General features: G+C 47.6%; 1 protein-coding gene across 7 annotated transcripts in view; it reads right to left on the bottom strand.

Annotated features, from left to right (window-relative positions):
- The window catches only part of ARSG (arylsulfatase G), a 173,370-nt gene that overhangs the window by 46,048 nt on the left and 105,305 nt on the right, over nt 1–22,017 (bottom strand). For 6 of the 7 annotated variants that reach the window (XM_030208465.1, XM_030208467.1, XM_030208468.1 and 3 more), the window contains 2 exons: nt 8,014–8,210; nt 1,367–1,447 (listed from right to left, as the gene is read on the bottom strand). In XM_030208465.1, the coding sequence (XP_030064325.1) occupies nt 1,367–1,447; nt 8,014–8,210 (278 nt within the window). The remainder of the gene's footprint in view (nt 1–1,366; nt 1,448–8,013; nt 8,211–22,017) is intronic. The other variant, XM_030208469.1, reaches the window with a different exon arrangement.

Genomic DNA, 22,017 nt, shown 5'->3' with positions numbered 1-22,017 from the left:
ATCTCCAGGTAACTCTAGGATCTACCCCTCTAGGATCTACCCCTGGACTGACCTAATTCTAAATATCCAGCTATAGCATAACTGTAGCAGCCAACTGAGTAGAAGGGGACAATGGGGGATCAGCTGCCGATGACCAGCGTTTTGTCCCATGTGCAGCAAGTGTGGGACCGCTGCGCGACGAGCTGCCCACAGATGACTGGGTTGATGAGTCCTTTGATTAGCGCCAGCGAAGGAGCGTCGATGCTCTTGGACCTGGAAACAACTTCATCGCTCCCGAGTCATTTAACCACCATGTCCAAAGGAGTGGAGGAGTGAGTTAGGAATCCATGCTGAAACGGAAGTCGTTTACAGCTGAACCCGTGTCGGTGGTGCCACTCCTAAACCCGTAAGAGCTATCAGCTTGGAGTTTTTGGCTCCCGTGGAGGTTACATTGAATATCATCTGGAAGGCGCTCCAGGACTTAACGGTGGTAGTAAATAACTTTGCTTCAGATATAATCTTATTAGTGAGCCACATGGATAATCAAATCGAACCCTTTGAGAATGAAAAATTGATACAGCAAATGAAGTTCTACAGGGGTAGGAAACGGTTAAGATTTTGAAAATGATAATAGACCCGAAAACTTTGAACAAAATGATTATTATTAAAGATGATTAATATCGAGATTGTTGTTTTCCCAGAGTTCCGGGTATGACTCCTAAAGTTTTTTTTCCTCTGAAATGATTCCTCTTAGTATATTAATTCAAAAGGAGTGAAGCCTGTGAAACTGGGATTACTTTAATCAGTGCGAATTGGATTAGAGATTCAAGTGTTTGTATTGTTAAATAATTTCTGGTTTTAAAAGAGAAAAAAATGAAATTAGGTGTATTATTTCCACTAATATTGGACAATAAGTATGTTTCCAACGAAATTAATTGACTATACACCGTCTTGGGTTTGAAGAAGCCAACCAGACGATCAATGTGGAATAATGATTCAGATAAATAATAACTGTGGATAATCAGGTTAATACCATGTTTTCTTTGTTTACTGTTGTTTAATTGATCTCCTTTTATCCATTAATCCATTTATCTTGTTGAGATTGTTTTCCTCTAATATTGTATCAGTGTACAGTCATCTCTGTATTACTGTTTGCAAGTGACCCTTGTAAAATGAAAAATTATAAAAAAAACTGTAGCAGCCAGCATTTAAATAAACGCGGACTGCCATGGCGATATATTGTGCCATTCCTTTATATGCTCACTTGTTCCCACATATTTGCTTTTATGATAGTTGGTATTTTGGTTCTTTTTAGTATTCACCCTCCAGAGACTACAAAAGATTCTGGGTGGATGGAACCCGGATTGAATGGTGCCCCCGACTGTACCTCGTTCAGTTTGCCAGGCTCCGATGAATGGCCCAACAGATCCTGCAAAATCACATTTTTCAGACCATGGGCCATTATCCCCTGCAACATAACAAAGAGCTTAATCATAAATCACAGTACAATAAATTTATTTAAAGTGCTACAGAAAAAGTTTACAAAAATAACCAATTTTCAATTTTTCTGTTAGTTGCCATCTATTACCTATTGATCAGAGTCAAGATATTAGTGGAAACAGGAAATGGGAATTGTCCATACTATGACAGGGAAAGACACAACATTCTTATTTTCCTGTGAAAATATTTTTTCCTAAGTCAAGAAGGAAATATGGAGATGAGAAATTGCAAAGTCACTGCCCAGTTTCTTTAGAAAGTCACAAAAGCTTTTGCTGAAAGCTGCTCATCTGGGGGGGGGGGTAAAAGCAAGGAAAAAAATTTTTATTTGGAAGAACCTCAGGCATTCAAGGCCTGATTTTGCACTGAATGAGGGTAAAATTATGTATAATCATACCTGATAATTTTCTTTCCATTAATCATAGCTGATCAATCCATAGACTGGTGGGTTGTGTCCATCTACCAGCAGGTGGAGATAGAGAGCAAACTTTTGCCTCCCTATATGTGGTCATGTGCTGCCGGAAACTCCTCAGTATGTCGATATCAAAGCTCCATCCGCAGGACTCAGCACTTAGAGAATTACACCCACGAAGGGACACTCTGCCCAGCTCACCACCGCCGAAACGGGGGAGGGGAATTAACCCAGCTCATCCCCACACAAGTGGGGGAGGGGAATCCGTCCAGCTCATCCCCGCGGAGCGGGGGAGGGACACCACACCCGCCGATGCGGGGGGATCTGGCTTATCCTGCAACCGCAACCGCGGGAGGAGCTGACTGACCCTAACACCGCCGAAGCGGGAGGGGTACAAAGCTGCCCTACAGCCGCACGAAGCGGGAGGGAGTGCCGGCAGAATTTATGTCTCAATCCAGCCCCGTAAAACGGGGGGGAGAGGAATGCAGCAGCTCACTGTAACACAAACTCGTCTCAACTCTTGAAGAATCCAAGTGAAAAAACTTGAACACGAAGTCTTTCTGAAGTAACTGAAGACCAAACTTGAACCTGAAATGCAACCAGAATAAAAACAGTACAGATATCTGGGAGGGGCTATGGATTGATCAGCTATGATTAATGGAAAGAAAATTATCAGGTATGATTATACATAATTTTACCTTCCATATCATCAAGCTGATCAATCCATAGACTGGTGGGATGTACCGAAGCAGTACTCACCCAGGGCGGGACATTGAAATCCCTGACCTCAACACTGAAGCTCCAAACCGGGCCTCCGCCCGTGCAGCCACCGCCAACGGAAAGCTTGGAGAATGTATGAGCCGAAGCCCAAGTTGCCGCCTTGCATATCTCTTCCAAGGAGACGGATCCGGCCTCTGCCATCGAGGCCGCCTGAGCTCTCGTGGAGTGAGCCTTCAGCTGGATAGGCGGCACCTTCCTTGCGGCCACATAAGCCGCTGCAATGGCTTCCTTGACCCATCTTGCCACTGTAGGCTTAGCAGCCTGCAGACCCTTACAAGGACCTGCAAACAGGACAAACAGATGATCCGATTTCCGGAAATCATTGGTCACTTCCAAGTATCTGATGATGACTCGCCTCACATCCAGATATTTAAGAGCAGAGTACTCCTCTGGGTAGTCCTCCCTACGAAAGGAAGGGAGACAGAGCTGCTGAATCACATGGAAGCGAGAAACAATCTTGGGCAGAAAGGAAGGCACTGTGCGAATAGTCACTCCTGCCTCAGTGAACTGCAGAAAAAGGCTCTTGACATGAGAGCGCCTGGAGCTCGGAAACTCTTCTGGCTGAAGTGATAGCCACCAAAAAGACTGCTTTCCACGTCAGGTCTTTCAGAGATGCCCTTGACAAGGGTTCAAAAGGCGGCTTCTGCAATGCTCTTAGCACCAGGTTGAGATTCCACGCAGGCACCACTGAGTTCAGAGGAGGGCGCAGGTGATTAACTCCCTTGAGAAAGCGCACCACATCTGGCTGCGAAGCCAGGGAAGCACCCTTCAGGCGGCCCCTGAAGCAAGCCAGAGCCGCAACCTGGACTTTAAGGGAACTGAGCGACAGGCCTTTCTCCAGACCTTCTTGCAGGAACGCCAACACTGAGGAAATTGGAGCAGTGAAGGGAGAAAGTGAGCCTGCTTCACACCACGCTGCAAAGATACGCCAAACCCTGGCGTAAGCAGTAGAAGTAGAGCGCTTCCTCGCTCTTAGCATAGTGGCGATGACCTTGTCTGAGAAGCCCTTCTTCCTCAGACGCTGCCGCTCAATAGCCAGGCCTTAAGCCCAAAGGGGGAGGGATCCTCCATCACCACGGGACCCTGATGTAACAGGCCCTGCTCCACTGACAGCCGCAGAGGATCGTCGACTGAGAGCCTGATCAAGTCCGCATACCAGGGACGTCTGGGCCAATCCGGACCCACCAGGATTACCCTGCCGGGGCTTTGCCACCCGGTCTAGCACCCTGCCCAACCTGGGCCAGGGCGGGAACACATAGAGGAGCTCTTGTGTCGGCCACTGCTGGAGAAGAGCATCTACTCCCAGGGATCGAGGGTCCCGTCCTCTGCTGAAAAAGCGCGGCACTTGGCAATTGGCCGATGACGCCATCAGATCTAGGCTCGGCTGGCCCCAGCGCTTCGTGATGTCCAAGAACGCCTGAGCAGATAGTTGCCACTCTCCGGGCTCCAAGGTATGGCGACTGAGAAAGACCGCCTTGACATTCATGGCTCCGGCAATGTGGGCCGCTGAAAGCTGCTCCAGGTTCGCTTCCGCCCACTGTCAAAGATTCATAGCCTCCTTGGCTAGAGGGGCGCTCTTGGTACCTCCCTGGCGGTTGACATAGGCCACAGCCGTGGCATTGTCTGACAGGACCCGTACAGGCTTCAACACCAGTACCGGGATGAACTCCAAAAGCGCCAACCGAATGGCTCTGAGTTCCAGGAGGTTGATAGACCACTTTGCCTCTGCAGGAGACCAGAGCCCCTGCGCTGTCCTTCCCAAGCAGTGGGCTCCTCAGCCCGACAAAGAGGCGTCCGTCGTGACGACAATCCACTCTGGGGTCACCAGAGGCATTCCCGCAGACAACTTGTCTGTCTGCATCCACCAGCTCAGCGCCTTGCGCACTGCTGGGTCCAAGGGAAGGCGCACGGCATAATCCTCCGACATCGGAGTCCAGCGCCGCAGCAAAGATAGCTGAAGTGGTCTCATATGAGCCCTGGCCCAGGGCACTACTTCCATCGTGGCCGTCATAGAGCCCAACAGCTGCACATAGTCCCAAGCCCGAGGAGGAGAGGCTACTAGGAACTGGTCCACTTGAGCCTGAAGTTTGACAATCCGATTGTCTGGCAGGAACACTCTGCCCACTTGGGTGTCGAATCGAACTCCCAGGTACTCCAGGGACTGAGTCGGGCGCAGCTGGCTCTTCTCCCAGTTGATGATCCATCCCAGGGAGCTCAAAAGAGCAACTACCCGGTCCACAGCTTTGCCGCACTCTGCATAAGAGGGGGCTCGGATCAACCAGTCGTCCAGATAAGGATGGACTTGTACCCCTTCCTTTCGTAGGAAGGCCGCAATGACCACCATTACTTTGGAAAAGGTCCGCGGAGCAGTAGCCAACCCGAATGGGAGGGCTCTGAACTGGAAGTGTCGTCCCAGGACTGCAAAACGCAGAAAGCGTTGATGAGGAGGCCAGATGGGAATATGCAGATACGCTTCCTTGATGTCCAAGGAGGCCAAGAACTCTCCTGCCTTCACTGCCGCTATAACAGAGCGGAGAGTCTCCATGCGAAAGTGCCGCACTTTCAAGGCCCGATTGACCCCTTTGAGGTCGAGGATAGGCCGGACAGAACCTCCTTTCTTTGGTACCACAAAGTAAATGGAGTAACGTCCCTTGCCAAGCTGACTTTCTGGCACCGGAACGACCGCGTCCAGGCGGATCAGATTGTCCAAGGTCTGCTGCACTGCCACAGCTTGACCAGAGACTTGCAGGGAGAGAGTACGAACCCGTCTCTTAAGGGTCGGCAGAACTCTAGCTTGTAGCCGTCTCTGATGACTTCCAGCACCCACGCGTCTGAAGTTATTGTGGTCCACTCGCCCCGAAACGAGGACAGCCGTCCTCCAATCTGCACTGGGGCGTGGACCAAGGCCCCGTCATTGGGTACGAGACCCTGGGGGAGGACCGGAGGGAGCCCCTCCGGGACGGCGGTCTCTGCGAAAGGAATGCTGCTTGGGGGAGAAATTCCTCTTGAAGGAAGAGGGGGCAGAGGAACCCGACTTGCCCGGGCGGTACCGACGGGCTTCCTGCAACCGTCCTCTGGAGGTACCGGGACGAGTACTAGCCCGAGCCCTGACCTCTGGTAATTTCTTGCCCTTGGACGTGCCGAGATCGGTCACGATTTTGTCCAGCTCGACCCCAAAGAGCCGCTTGCCTTTAAAAGGCAATCTAGCCAGGCGGGATTTAGAGGCGTGGTCAGCAGACCAATGTTTCAGCCAAAGCCACCGCCACGCAGAGACTGTCTGAGCCATGCCTTTAGCTGAGGCTCTCAAGACATCATACAGCAAGTCTGCCAAATAGGCTAAGCCCGATTCCAGGGCCGGCCAATCAGCCCTCAAGGAATGATCCGAGGGGGAAGCCCGCTGCACCATAGTCAGGCACGCCCTGGCCACATAGGAGCTGCAAACAGAGGCCTGCAAACTTAAAGCAGCTGCCTCAAAGGACGACCTTAAGGCCGCCTCCAATCTTCTGTCTTGGGCGTCCTTTAGGGCCGTGCCACCTTCCACCGGCAAAGCCGTTTTCTTAGTCACCGCAGTGATTAAAGAATCCACGGTAGGCCACAGATAGGCCTCACGTTCACTCACAGCCAAAGGATAGAGGCGGGACATAGCCCTAGCCACTTTAAGGCTCGCTTCCGGGACATCCCATTGAGCCGAAATTAAGGTGTGCATGGCATCATGCACGTGGAAGGTTCTAGGCGGGCGCTTCGTCCCCAGCATAATGGCAGAGCCAACAGGGGCTGAGGGAGAGACGTCCTCCGGAGAGGAAATCTTCAAAGTGTCCATGGCCTGTAACAACAGGTTGGGCAAATCCTCTGGGCTAAAAAGCCGCGCTGCAGAGGGGTCATCCGCTCCATCCGAGCGGGGATCTATCTCCTCCAAGGAATCCGCAAGGACCGTTGGGAGACCTCAGACACGCTGCCCTCATCTACATCGGAGGAGACAAAGTCCTCCAAGGCCTGGGAATCAACCCGAGGGCGTTACCTCTGGGAACCTCAACCTCTTTACCAGACGAGGGAGCAGGGGCAGCGTTTTGCATGAGGAAAGCCTGATGCAGCAGCAAAACAAACTCGGGGGAGAAACCCCCCAGACTGTGCACTTCCGCAGCCTGGGCAACAGCCCTAGACGCACCCTCAACCGGCGCTCACACGAGCGGGGGAGAGACATGCTGCGCATCCAAAATGGCGTCCGGCGCGACACTCCGCAAAGGAGCCGCGCGGGAAAAAACGGCGCTTAACTTTAGCCGCTTTTGTGCCGTCGCCCAAATTAAGGGCGTTCATGGCATTAATGTCTCCAACCTCAAGGGCGGCCCACGAAGAAGCCGTCCGAGCCGCGTGGCCGGCCAAGATGGCGGAGGCGAGGAGCGGGGGATGGGCGTTTATGGCGGGAAAAACCGCTGTCACCCATCAAGGGCGAATCAGGCTGTAAAACCCCCGCATCCCCTTTAGAAGCGCTCCAGCGATCCGGGGAGCGACCCTTTGCGCCCTCGCCCTCCGACGCCATATGCCACGAGGAGAAGAATCGGGGAACCCCCTGCCCGCTATAAAAAGGTAAAATTACCTGCTTGCCGCTCCGAGCTGTAACGAACTGGTGTCCCAGTGAGTAGCTGCAATGAACGTTTAAATAAACGTCGAAATAAACGCCTTTAAGGACGTTTAAAATTTTTTTTTTTTTTTTTTTTTTTTTAACGGAGCCAGCGGGAGGGGGGAGAAAAGGAGGGACCTGGCACCACCAGGTTTGCACTTGCTCAAAAGAGCCCTCAACCCCAGGCCTCAACAAAACCTAAGGATTAGGCTTGGAGGCCTAGCCAGAGCTGCTGCTGTGTGTGACCACCACCTGCTGAGATAGAGAACATACTGAGGAGTTTCCGGCAGCACATGACCACATATAGGGAGGCAAAAGTTTGCTCTCTATCTCCACCTGCTGGTAGATGGACACAACCCACCAGTCTATGGATTGATCAGCTTGATGATATGGAATAAGCTATTCTGCTTTATTATCTCTTTCACTGGGCCTTAGATAACCTAACAGTATCATTGTAAATGACGACAGGTAAAGACCGTAAGCACGGTCTGTCCAGTCTGCACAGAAAGGTGGCCAGGGTTGCACCTGCTGCTCCATGCAGGTTACACTAACAGTAATTACATAAGACTAGTGACATCATTCCTTCTCCTCTGTATTGGCTCACAAGTCCGCAAGGCACCAAAATACTAGCCAGAATTTCTACCCACGAGATAGCCAAATGTCAGCTTCAGAAGGGAATAAAGGAGTGCCATCTTGATTTATTGCAGTCAGTGTCTGCTTTTCTTACCTGTAAACCAAATGATTGTGCTTTCTCTCGCTGTGTTGTCAACTTTGTCCTTTATCCTGCTGACTAAGTCATCCATCTCCCGTAAAGCGCTTTTATACGGCCCTTTGCTGGATAAGTTTCCATGGTCTTGATGGACTGAGAGTGGTACGTGCATATGCGCAAGAGCGATGTACAGGAAGAATGGCTGACCACTTTCACTAGATAAAACAGAAAAGAATTTGTTGGTAAGATGCTTTTCATAATGAAAAATATAGTGTCATCCTGACAAGAAGCTGCAGGACTTTAGACTGTGTTCACAAAATGCACTGCCCATTCACTGCAACACGGTCAAAGACTTCACTGGAATGGGCTGGGATTTAACGAAGGAACAAAATCAGAAATCAGACTGTTTCAATACAAACATCAAATTTAACTGCAGTTCTGCTTGTCCCATCTCAAAAAACATAGAACCAGAAAAGGTACAGAGAAGGGTAAACAAAATGATAAAAGGGGATGGAACAGCTTCTCTATGGAGAAAAGGCTAAAGAGGTTACGGCTCTTCCACTTGGAGAAGAAACAGCTGAGGAGGGATATGATAGAGGCCTATAAAACCAAGAGTGAGGTGGCACGTTTAAAATACACTGGAGAAGGGCTTCTTACACTCAGAATTGGATTCTATATAACACGCAGCAAATAGCGCAAGTTAAATTGTGTGCATGGCCAATTTATGCACGCTACTCAATTGAGTAATGAGCCAATTAGTCATCATAATTGACCAACAACCAATTATCATTAATGGGCAATAAAAAGAGGCACGTATAAATTCCAATGTGCCTAGCTGAAAAGGGGGCACTGCTATGGGAGGAGTGTAGGAATGTTGGAACAGTCAACGCACATAGTTATAGAATTCAGGGGAATGCGCGTACATTTAGGCAGCTTTTTAGTGATGTAAATGGCCAAGCCTAAATGTTCGAACGTTCCCCCCCCTGCGCTATTCTATAAACCGCATTTTACTGTAGATGTGGTATCTAGAATAGCACTAAATGCGTTATTCTGACGCGCTTACATTTTAGACGCCATATACAGAATCAAGCCGATACACAATCAAGCTGTGGAATTTATTATTGTAGCCAATGGTTGACACAGGTATCTTATTCTTTTATGTACTGCTTTATATATTGAGAAACATTTTTTTTAAAGTTTTTATATTGTATTCTTTCATCATTTTGATATGGGGGGGGGGGGGTATTTTTACTGCTGGGGTAAAATGACTGAATTTTCTAATCGTTTAAATGAATGGGCATGCGCTAATTTTTCCATTAGTGCTTGAGCCCCTCTACCCGTTACGTAATCGGTTAGCACACGCCAATGTAGGTATATAAAATAATGAGTGGAGTGGAACAGGTGGATGTGAAGCATCTGCTCACGCTTTCCAAAAATACTAAGACTAGGGGGCATGCAATGAAACTACAGTGTAGTAAATTTAGAAAAAATGGGAGAAAATGTTTCTTCACGCATAATTAAACTCTGGAATTCATTGCCTGAGAATGTAGTGAAGGCGGTTAGCTTGGCAGAGTTTAAAAAGGGGTTGGACGGTTTCCTAAAGGACAAGTCCATAGACCGCTACTAAATGGACTTGGGAAAAATCCACAATTTCGGGAACAACTTGTATAAAATGTTTGTACGTTTGGGTAGCTTGCCAGGTGCCCTTGACCTGATCAGGGACAGGATGCTGGGCTCGATGGACCTTTGGTCTTTTCCCAGTATGACATTACTTATGTACTTATGTAGATGCACTAACTGATTAGTACAACACACAATTTTTGCCCCCAGTGCCAAAAAATAATTTCTTTTAGCATATGGGTAGTGCATCCACATTATGCCACTTTTTGTCACTCTCTTATAACCCACCCATCTCTCCCTGTCTCTCACCCACCCAGCTTTCCCCATTTCTTACCTAACCTACCCCACACCCTCTTCCTGCGAGACCGTCATTGGAATGGTTTTGCATTATATGTTCTGATATTATTTACAAAGAGCACTTTGGCGGCTTTTCTGACCGACAGCATTCTACAGGAGCTTCTGCAATTTTGTCTGTGGAGAGTCGTATACTAACAAGAATTTGTTTTTATTGAGCTCCCTACCTGTGCATCTTGACATTGGATTTGGACCCCTGAGGCAGGCGTTGTTTACGCCGAAACACGGCCCGTGTCGGGTCTGATCTTAATAAAGGGCTCCTGTTGTCTCAGTCTTGAAGGCCCAGCTCTGCTTTTTCTTTGGCTGATATTATTTATCAACATTTGCTGATTTCTGATCTGAAGGTGTTACCTTCGAAATTTAATCAAAAAATGTATTGTTAGTCCAATAACAAAAAGGTATCATCTTATTTTCTTTTCTCTGTTTTGTTTTATTTCTATTTATTATCTTAAGAAAAAAAAGAAAAGAGGATGGCTTATGTGGGTTCACAAACTGAAACTGCCTCTTTTTTGGCATTTAGCTTGAGAGGTAACAACCACTTCTTCAAAAGCAGGAGGATTAGGTCTCCTGTTAAAATGACAACCAGCCTTCTGATGTGGACGTTCACTGTATTCAAAAGTCTTCACCCAGGAGAAACCAATACTGAAAACATAAATAAAGTACTTAAAACAACTATCCTCCGTTAACATTTTTTAGGGTGTGTCTACAAATGGCCGGAAATAAACAAACATTCTTAATGTTACAAAACTGATCCTTGGGCTCTTTATGATTTGGAGGCTCCTGTGTTCTTGGGCAAGAATGTGCAGAGAGATATGAGTAATAAAACCGGCACAACATAATAATATTATTAGCAAATGTACCTGCTGTTCCCCTGCTTGTCTCTGGAGAAAACTGTTACCGCTTTATGTGTAAATCTGTAGCACAGACACAATCACTTCAACCAAACAATCGAAAGTATGTGCCAGAGGAGAACTCAGTGTTGCAATTAACTAATTATGGTTTATTAACAAGGAAGACAACTCTTCTTGCACAATCAGTGGCTGGTTATCTTGCATTAATTACACCATCCAGCCTGGGCCAGTAAATTCCAGTCACGATCAATTTACTGCAGACCTCTGAACCTGCGGAGGGCTGCCATTGTAGTCGAATGTGTTAAATTCATAGATCCTGCTGGAGGACCAAGTTTAAGAAGCTGTTTAATTTAATTAACTGAGGTCATATTCATTGAAGAACAGATATGTCAAAGATCAGCAGCAATCTCAGGCACAAGCTGCAGAAGGGGATGTTGCGTTAACCTCATGCCTTTTTTTTCCAACTGTAGCTCAATATATGTTACATTCAGGTACAGCAGGTATTTTCCACGTCCCCACGGGGCTCACAACAGAAGGGGCCCTTTTTCTAAAGCTTAGCATGCGCTATATGCAAAGAAGCCCACAGGTATATACATGGGCCCACAGGTATAAAATGGAATTCTTAGCATTTAGTGCATGCTGATTCCGTTAGAGCATGCTAAGCTTTACAAAAGGGTACCTTGACTTGCCAACGATCATGAGGAGAAGCAGAATTGGAACTGGGCTTCCCTGGATCTCAGGCCACTGCTCTACCCATGAGGGCTACTCCTCCACTCCAACTTGTCACTAATGGGGTAGTATTTGGTGTTACGCTGACCTTAAAATCAGACCACAGAAAAACATTTATGCAAAGGTGTTATGGAATGCACACTCCTGCAGCTCCAATTTATTAAAATAATTGGCAGGAAATAGATTTAAACTAACAAGCATCCAAGCACCTACCGTATTTTTTGGAACATAAGACGCACCTAGGTTTTAGAGGAGGGAAATAGGAAAAAAAAATTTGCTTTTTCCCTCCTCTAAAACCTAGGTGCTCCGGTGCGTCTTGTCCGAATCCGTCCCTCAGAGTTCGGGATCGCCCTCCCCCCGGCCCTGTCACCACTTCTCCCTACTCACGCAATCTTCCCTGGTGGTCTAGTGACGTCGGGGCAGGAAAGAGCTCCCTCTTTCCTGCCCAGCGCGCTGCTCGCCATCCTCCTGTATGCATTGCTGCCTGAGTCTGACGGTCTCGGTGAGATTCAAAATGGTCGCCGACAGGGGCGTATCTGAACTGCGGCGGTAGGGGGGGCCAGGGCCAGAGAGGGGGGGCACATTATAGCCCCCCCCCCCCCGCCGCCGCCGCCATTGCCGATCCCCCTCCCCCCAGCCGCTGCCATTGCTAACCCTCCCCCTCCGTTGCTCGCCTACCTTCGCTGGCGGGGGACCCCAACCCCCGCCAGCCGAGGTCCGCGTCCTCCTGCCGCTGCCGGCTGCCTTTGGTCCTTTCATTCTTCCATTGAAGCTGGCGCCGACGAAAAAGTTTCTTTTGAATCTGACGTCGCTGCACGTTGCACGTTGTACGTGCAGGACGTCAGACTCAGAAACAATTTCTGAGTCTGACGTCCTGCACGTACAACGTGCAGCGACGTCAGACTCAAAAGAAACTTTCGTCGGCGCCAGCTTCAATGGAAGAATTAAAGGACCAAAGGCAGCCGGCAGCGGCAGGAGGACGCGGACCTCGGCTGGCGGGGGTTGGGGTCCCCCGCCAGCGAAGGTAGGCGAGCAACGGAGGGGGAGGGTTGGCAGCGGTAGGGGGGTCCAGGGCGAAATCTGCGGGGGCCCAGGCCCCTGAGGCCCCACGCAGATACGCCCCTGGTCGCCGAGAATTGAAGTCTTGGCGGCCATTTTGAATCTCGCCGAGACCGTCAGGCTGCATACAGGAGGATGGAGAGCAGTGCGCTGGGCAGGAAAGAGGGAACTCTTTCCTGTCCCGACGTCACTAGACCACCAGGGAAGATCGCGTGAGTAGGGAGAAGTGGTGACAGGGCCGGGGGGAGGGCGATCCCGAACTTGGAGGGAGGGCGGGCGGCCTGCCAGCCTGCCAAAATCTTTACCTTCGGACTATAAGATGCACCCCCCATTTTCCTCCCAAATTTGGGGGAAAAAAGTGTGTCTTATAGTCCGAAAAATACGGTACACTTCTACACAGCACTCAGTGTGACTTGAGCTGTAGGGAAAAGCGAGGTATAAAACAGGGGTGGCCTGATGGCAGCCAATCCCTGTTTCAGACCTTCTCAGGGAAGGATGAGGTCCGGCCAATTCTCAAGGGTGACACATTGTGACTGGATTTAGGGCCTATAATACAGAGTGGTCTGGAAGGCGCCCTGGTCCAGGACCATCATTGCAATGAGTGGACTAGGGATGTTCAGAGCACTGAGGGGAAGGGGTAGGGAAATATGAAATAAGGGGATATCCTCAGGTAGTTGCGACCAAAGACTCATGGCACCAGATCTCAACCCTGGTTTTGATCGAGTTGAAAAATTACAAAGCGATAGGAGGAAAAAACAATGTTAAGCATGAGCTTCCCAATAAAAGCTAAATCCATAAAACTCTAAGGGCTCCTTCCATTAAGCTGCGGTAAGCACTGGCACGTGGGTTTACCTGCGGATGAGCCGCATCATCCCGTGGTAAGTTCTGATTGTACGTGTGCAAACCACACGCTAAAATTTTTAAAAAATTTTCTGTGAGAGAACGCCTGGCAGTAGAGAGTGTACGTTCCCGTGCTAATTAGTTAGCGCATCTAGACTGCCGCACACTAACTGATCAGCACAGGATTCGTGCACGAGCCCTTACGCTTACAAAATAAGTTGCAGTAGGGGCTCATGCACTAATTTTTGGTAATGGCTGCACAGTAATGGCAAAACTAGGGTGTGGCCATTAATTCGGAAAATGGAGTCAGCAACCTGCAGTATTAAGTGTCTCGTGGGTTGCTGACATGGTCAATGAATAACGCTGCTTGCAAGCCACCTTGCAAACAGTGTTATTCCAGCTGGCCAGAACATCGGCCTCAGTGCTGTGTTCTGATGCCGTTTCCCTCCATCATCTTTATAGGCCTACCAGCATTTTCCCTGGTGGTCCGGTGGTCATTGGGCAGGAGCGATTCCCCCCATCACACCTGATCTGCCAGCACCATCTCCAAAATGGCACCCCTAGTGGTAGTCTTGTGCTACTACTGCTACAAGGTCATGCTTCCTTAATGCCAAATTCAGGTGATGTTAAGTGCAGCCATGCTATCAGTAGTTCTAACAGCTAGAGTGTGGCAAGGTCCCACATGCTAGCTGTAGGTCAGAGCCAGACCCCCATCTTACCCCATGACCTGCCCAGATCCCGCCCTTACCTGTACTAAGCAGCTAGCATGGGATTTTTCTTGCACTAGCTGGTTTTAGTGAGTCTGTGCTAACGGCTACTGTATGCTAACACCCAAGTAATCTGGTTAGCACAGCTTAGTAAATATTCCCCAAAGTCTTTTGTACATCTTACAACGTTTTTAGCAGTAGAAAGGACAGCATATGAAGTGTGCATGCTTCAACTTTGTAAAGTTTTTTTTTTTTTTTTGCAGTATATCAAAGTAGAAAGTAAACAGAGTGCTGAAACACTTCCTGAAGGAAAAGATAAATCAATAACTCCTTTATTTCAGATAAGCTCTTGGGCAAAAAAAAAGGGGGTGTGAGATATACTGCTTAAAGAATGGACAGATTATGGCAACTTGCCAGAGTTTTGCAGACAATATGGAAACCTAGTTCAGAAACAGAGTTCAGAACGGTTTCTTTCAAAATACAGATCTTCTTACAAAAACATTCTGAACATAATGAAGCACATTCATCTGTTTAAAATTCCAAACCAGCAGCGCCAATATCATTGAACACTGAGCAGAGAAGAGGACAGACACTTGCTGGTCCCATTCAATGCTCACATTACAGGACAGCTTATGAACTGGAAACCTTTACCATGAATAAAAAGGTGCCAAGAATCAGGATGTTCCTTCACCATTACAGACATTTTTGTAATGCATATTTTAAGCACAAATGAAAGGAACAGTGAACTATTTTAAGATGAAATATTTCTCCTGAAAAATTAAGAGGGTGGCAGAAAAAATTTCATTATTTTCTGTGTTGCATCTCTTGAATGGCACCAAGAAAACATCTCTGCTTTTTTTCCCCCCATATGGAGTGTACAAGTATTCATAGTTATTTAAAGACATGACAACAAGGCTGAGAGAAGGAGCTGATAGGTCTTGACATGCTCTTGGATAGGGTAAATTTCCCATTGTCACAGTATTCAGGAGATGCTATGTGATAATTTCAGTAATTCTATGCTGTAATTAAGTTGTTTCAGGCAAGGAAAACTAGAGCTGCAAGGGGGAAAACTGAAAAGCAACATCAGGAAATACTTTTACATAGAGAGGGTGGTGGACGGCTGGAGTGCTCTTTCATGGGAGGTGGTGGGGGATGAACAGGGTGACAGAATTTAAACAAGGTGTGAGACATACACAGAGGAACCCAATATGGAAAGACAGAGTATTTCCACTCAAAATAAAACATAAATTAATCACACAAAATAAATAAATAGAAATCGAGCACAGATGGGAGCAACCTTGGCTACTTTTCTTGGCAGACTGGTCTTTATCTGCTGTCACTGTTTTATGTTACTAATCAGCAGGAGTTTAGCAGCTGGAGGTGTTTGAAATATTGTTTGGTTGAGGTTTGTTTGCGGAAACATATACCAAAGCAGTTTCTAATCAAAAGGAAAAAGAAAAATCACAGGTGGAGAGCAGAAGGTTCTAGTTAGGGGTTAAGAATTGAAAAATAAAAGGGGGGAATTACGATCTCCAAGACCTTGATAAAGAGATAATCAAGGTAAAGGCAAAGAGGAGACCTGCTACCCCGCACTGTACAGTGCTTTGTTGAAAGAGGCAGTTTATAAGACTTTGAAGGAAATGAAATTAAGGAGCTCTTTTACTAAAGTGTGTTAAGCTCATCAACAGGCTACCGCAGGGTGCATTAAAGCCTTTTGCAGTATTTTGCCTGTTTGCATGTGGTTACTTGTGTTAATGATTTTTCAAAAATACATTTGGGAGGGGGCATGGATTTTCCTGTGTTATTCAGCTAGCGTGTACTGATAAGCGCATGCCAAATAGGAGGCAGTATTAGTGCACTTGTATTGTTTACAGGTTTTGTGAGCTAATGGGAACATTAGTGCACAATCTGAAAAAAAGAAAAAAAAATTAATGCCCTTAAAAGTGCTGAGTTAAAACTAGGCTTACAGCACAGGCCAGTCCCACGTAAGAACACATTAACCCCAGCTTTTATTGCACTTGGACTGCCAATTAATCCACTGCCAGGGAGATCTCAAGGTATTTTATACTCAGATATTCCTACTGTTTGCTTCCTTCTTTGGATCTGTATCGATTATCTTCTGGTTCTATTTCAGGCAGAGCATCCGATGCTCATCCCCCTCCCCCATCTCCTTTGACACAATCATTGTGAATAACGGGGGTAATCTGACAAAGTCCTTTAAGTGTGCAAGTGACCTTTTAGAAAATTCCAACTAGTATTAAAGTATGAGCCATGCCATGCTGGCGTGTACTTTCCCGCTAGGCGTGTAGGGGGTGGTGTTTGGGCGGAGTGTGGGGAGAGTTTGCAAGTGTATGTTTAGATTATGAAATATGCTAATTTATGCCCATACTTGAATAATCTAGGCGCAGACGCTTACGCCTCTTGAGCGGATGAGTATCTGCATTTGCAATACAGGTGTAATTTCCGCTGCTAATGCTAGCATCTTGCAAAGATATATTCGGGTAATTCTCTAACTAGGTACCACAAGATGCTGCGTGCTGAGCGCTAATTCTACTCCGTTACAGCTGACTAGTGTAAATCAGGACCGACACGCCTAGGTGTCCCCTCTTACCTACAGTATTCTGTAAGTTACTATGCTCAATCTGATTGACCTCCCAACCAGGAACATGTCTGAAGCGTCACGAAATTACCTCAACCTGCATTACCCCAATTGCAAAGGACTCAAGTACAAAACCTATTATAGATCCAACAACTTCTTAGGCAGCCAACTCTGGAATGCCCTCCCCAGACTTATCCGATCAATCTGCAACTATCTACCCTTCCGGAAAGCACTGAAAACCCATCTATTCAAGCAAACCTATCCAAATGATCCAGACTAATCTTATGAACACATCTACCCAACACATATCCAGACGACAACGACTTTGATCCAGACTATATCTCCCATCTTTCTCCCTTCTCCATTGCCTATCTCCACCTACTTATCCCTTTTGTTATTCTGCTATACTTAACTTATACTTTCTCTAACAATATGCTGTATTCATTATTAATATGTAAGCCGCATTGAACCTGCTTTGAATGGGAAAGCACGGGATACAAATGTACAATAAATAAATAAATAAATAAATGTTGGTCCTCCTCACGCCCCTCCCCTGTGAATGCCCCCCACATGCTGAGTTGAACATGTCTGGGTCAGTATTCATAGCGATTTAATCGGCCAGAAACAGCTCCTGGCTGGTCACATTGCCTGTTTGGGACTAACTGGTCATTTTCAGTGGCACTTAACCAGTTAGTGCTTACTAGCTGTTTTGCGGGCATTCCAGGGGTGGAGTCAGCATCTGGCTGTTGGCTGGGGTAACTGCATAAATGGCACTGCATAAAAGTCAGTTCTATCTTTATGCGGTAACCCATAACCGAATATCGAGCTTAACTGGCTATGTTTTTCACCAGCTCCACAAACCCTGAAATTCAATGCCGAAGCCCAGACGTGGCCCAGCATTGATTTTCCAGGCATAACGCCAGGGGTGGTCAGCATAATACTGAGCACCACTAGCAGAACACCAACTCTGACGTTTATAGAATAACTCTGAGCACGCAGCTACTGCTTAAGTGCCTAAAGTGTACAATTAGCCGCACAAGTGCTAGTATCTATGAGCACAATTGACATTTAAATTTAGGCCAGTAGGAAGAAGCATGAAAACAGCTGCAGAAGTGACAGGTACAAACAGAAGCAGCAACACAAACTGAGCAGTAGCCACAGATGTAAACACCTTTATTAGAAGAGCAAAACCCATGATACTGTTCTACATCACTGTTGTCCTACCATTTACATGTTACACTCAATGCCCGACATGTTTTGGCATTCAAATGCCTACATCAGGGAACAGTTAAACACGGCTGCAAGGCCACAATATCACACTTTAACAGAGAGCACTCTGTATGTCAAAGGCTGCCTATACTGAGCTCCCAGAGTCCGGTATGACCTGCTTCCAAGTGGATTTCTTGGTAAGACGAGGGCTTTTCGAACATATCATCTGGAGAACAAAAAAGCATTTCTTACACACATTTCAAATGTACAATTTGAAATCCAACTTATCAAGAATAACCTTTTCCTGAAAAATGATCCTAAGCTCCTTTCTCCTTTGTTTTTAAAGAAAAAGCGTGGACAGGTTTTAAGGAGCAATGCAGTTTCGTATGATATAGAAATCTTGCAGATAGTTATTTGAATGTGCATCTGCCATACTTTGTTCAATATAAAATAATAGTAAAAGAGACCCGTTTCCAACAGAAAGGAAACGGGCGCTAGCAAGGTTCCAGGGCCCCCTCCCCTTCCCCCCTCCTCATCACCCACCCTTCTCCTCCTTCCCCCTCTCCACCCCTCCTCCTGCCCCCATCCCCTCCTCCTCCCCCTCCTCCTCCCCCCTCGTCTCAGGACCCCCCCTCTATCCGGGCCCCTCCCTCCTTCTGGGTCTGTGGCCTCCGACAGCAAGGAGGGCGTGTGCTGGTGCCCCAGCCCTTCGTACTACTACTACTTAGCATTTCTATAGCGCTACAAAGCGTACGCAGCGCTGCACAAACATAGAAGAAAGACAGCTGTTTAAAAAGTTTTACCTCCTGCTCGTCCGGCAACACTGACGTGCAGCAAGTACAGACGCCACTTGTTTCAACTGTTCCTCTGGTCCCGCCCTCATTTCTTGTTTGCAGAAGGGCGGGACCACTGGAACTGCAGAAACAGAAGCGAAACCACAGCCTGTCTGAAGCAGCGTCTGTACTTGCTGGACTTCAGTGTTGGCGGCCGAGCAGCAGGTAAAACTTTTTAAACAGCAGCTGCCACATACGAAGGGCTGGGGCACCCGCACACGTCCTCCTTGCTGTCGGAGGCCACGGAGACAGAAGGAGGGAGGCGCTGGCCGGCGGACATGGGAGGAGAGGGGGCGGGACTGCTGAACTGGGAGGGGATGGAGATGGTGGTGCGAACTCGTAGCGCCCGTGCTTGAGACGTGTCGCGGTTTCCCAGGCAACACAGTGACGACAGTGGAAGGCTTCACACATTACGAACTGGGCTTCAACTTCCTGGCAGGCAGCTTCAGAACGTTGGAGGTGCAAATTATTATATAGAATAACTGTGGCTCACGGCATGATATGGACCGAGTACTACAGCTGTATCCCAACACCAATCATCTGTTGTTACTACATGTTTATTTTCAGCTGGCCAATTAATCCAACCATCTTGTTTTTTTCCATATAACAAAGCATGACTTAATGATCTCCCTAGAGAAGGGAGGTGGGTGACAAGAGATTGGGTTACAAGCGTTTCTATCGCTGCAGATAAATTCAAAGAAGTCATGGTAGAGAGCATGCAGGTATTCTCAGTTAAGGACCACTGTGTAAGCTCCACTGTCATAAAGAACTTGGGTGTGTCATTCCCAGGATCTGGCAAGACGGAACAAGACATCCTCCTGTAGATTTGAGGATACTGCTACATCAAAAGCATGTTTAGTACCTCTGACCGTTCAATTATGTATGCATCCTCAGACACCGACATAAGTGAGCAAAGTGAGGAAGAGAAAGAGACCTGCTTCTATTATAAAGTGTTCTGTCTATTAACTGTAGTGCATTTCACAGTGCCCGCTGATGACGTTGAATTTTGCAAAATCACAGTCTGCCACTAGTTTCAAAAAGAAGTTACTTTCATTTGTTTCAATAAAAATGTAGGAACAACCATCAAATGCACGGATGGATGCAGGTCCACGGATAATTTTTACCCATGGGTCTGTAATCTAATTTGAAAAAGAAAACCCCCTACTGATGTCCCTTACAAAATTTGGGTGAACTCTGTGTGGACCACAGATACCCACGCAGTTCGCACCTGTCTTGAAGAAGGTGCAATACAGATGCCACATTGGCACAGAGATTTCATTTTCATTTTGAAATCTCTGGTTGCACTTTCCCTCCACCAGCCTTTCACTGCCCTTTTTCTCTGTGGATGAAAGTATGAGCGCTTTGAAAACTGTAATGTTTTTTTTTTTTTTTTACCCTAAACAGTGGCAAGGGCGATATTCATGAACTTCAAACTGGTATCTCTATGGAAGATACTTGTATATTAAGCTCAAAATGTCCAGCATCACCTTGTACTTATATATCAGTGATGGCGAACCTATGGCACACGTGCCACAGAGGGCACGCAGAGCCCTCTCTGTTGGCACGCGCGCCAAGCCACTTTCCCCGTCCTTCGTGCTACAAAAAGAAAAAAAAACAAAAAACCCAAGCAATCATGGCACCGCGCGCCGTCCAGTTCCCGCTCCCTGAAATTTAAAACTCATACCTGTCCTGCTCGGGGTTAAGGCGGCGTCGGCAGCGACAGCACCAGTGAAAAGCGTGCTAGCTCGGCGCGCCTTCAGCTTCTCTTCTGTCTCTCAAGCTCTTGAGGGCAGGACCAGAGCTTGAAAGACAGAAGGGAAGCTGAAGGCGTGTCAAGCTAGCACGCTTTTCACTGGTGCTGTCGCTGCCGACGCTGCCTTAACCCCGAGCAGGACAGGTATGAGTTTTAAATTTCGGGGGGGGGGGGGGGGGGGCGGGAACTGGACGGCGCGTGGTGCCACGATTGCTTGGGGTTTTTTTCTTTTTCTTTTTGTAGCACGGATGAAGGGAAAATGGCTGGGCGCGCGTGCCGGGGGGGGGGGGGGGGGCGACCTGGTACTCGATGGGTGGGAGGAAAGAAGGCCTGATGCTGGGTGGGAGGGAGGCCTGGTGCTTGATGCTGGGTGGGAGGGAGGGAGGTAGGCCCGATGCCTGGTGCTGGGTGTGAGGGGTGATGGGTACCTGGTGCTGGGTGGGGTGCGTGGGTGGGAGGGAGGCCTGATGCTTGGTGCTGGGTGGGTGAGTGGGAGGCCGGCCTGATGCCGGGTGGGATGCCTGGTGCTGGGTGAGAGGGAGGGAGGGCTGATGCTGGGTGGGAGGGAGGCCTGATGCTGGGTGCTGCTCGGTGGGAGGGAGGCCTGGTGCTCGGTGGGAGGCCTGGTGCTTGGTGGGAGGGAGGCCTGCTTGGTGCTGGGAGGGTGGGCGGGAGGGCAGGGGGGAGATGAGGGTGGCTGGAGGGGAGGGCAGGGGGGAGAGGAGGGTGGCTGGACATTTGTGGCTGGAGGGGAGAGGAGGGTTGCTGGACATGAATGGAGGGCAAGAAATGAAGAAGAAAGGAGGAAAGTAAAGAAATAAATGGAAAGGAAGCCCTGGAAACGGAGTTAAGAGAACAGATAGAGAGCAGCAGAATCAGCGACTAGGATCAATATGGATAGAAAAACAAAGTCACCAGACAACAAAGGTAGAAAAAAATAATTTTATTTTCATTTTAGTGTTTGGAATATGTCCAATTTGAGAATTTACATCTGCTGTCTTATTTTGCACTGGGTATACTGGAGCTGTAACAGCTTACAGAAATGATTTATAATGAAAGAAAATCATGTTATTTTTTTTCTCCTATACTAGTATAATATTTTCAATGATGTCTGTTTATATGCGCCATGGCTGGTGTAAGGGGTGTGGCTATCATATGGGTGGAGTCATGTGGTGACCCCGCCCATAATGAGTACCGGCACTTTGCGATAAATAATTAGATTTTGGGTTGCTGTTTGGGCACTCGGTCTCTGAAAGGTTCGCCATCACTGTTATATATCATCATCCTTGCAATATATCTCATCAACCAGCCAGTTCCTTTTTTTAAAAATATCTCTTTTATTTGCATACTGATTCATTCATTAGTTATGAGTCGACTTGATCACTGTAATTCAATATTAAATGGTCTCCTCAACATCAACTTAGAAGGCTTCAACTAATACAAAACACTGCAGTGAATCTGAGTCATA

This window comes from Microcaecilia unicolor, chromosome 6 (assembly GCF_901765095.1).
Source record: "Microcaecilia unicolor chromosome 6, aMicUni1.1, whole genome shotgun sequence".
Lineage (NCBI taxonomy): Eukaryota > Metazoa > Chordata > Amphibia > Gymnophiona > Siphonopidae > Microcaecilia > Microcaecilia unicolor.
The sequence above is the reverse complement of the archived record's forward strand: the minus strand, read 5'-3'. Positions and strand labels throughout refer to the sequence as shown.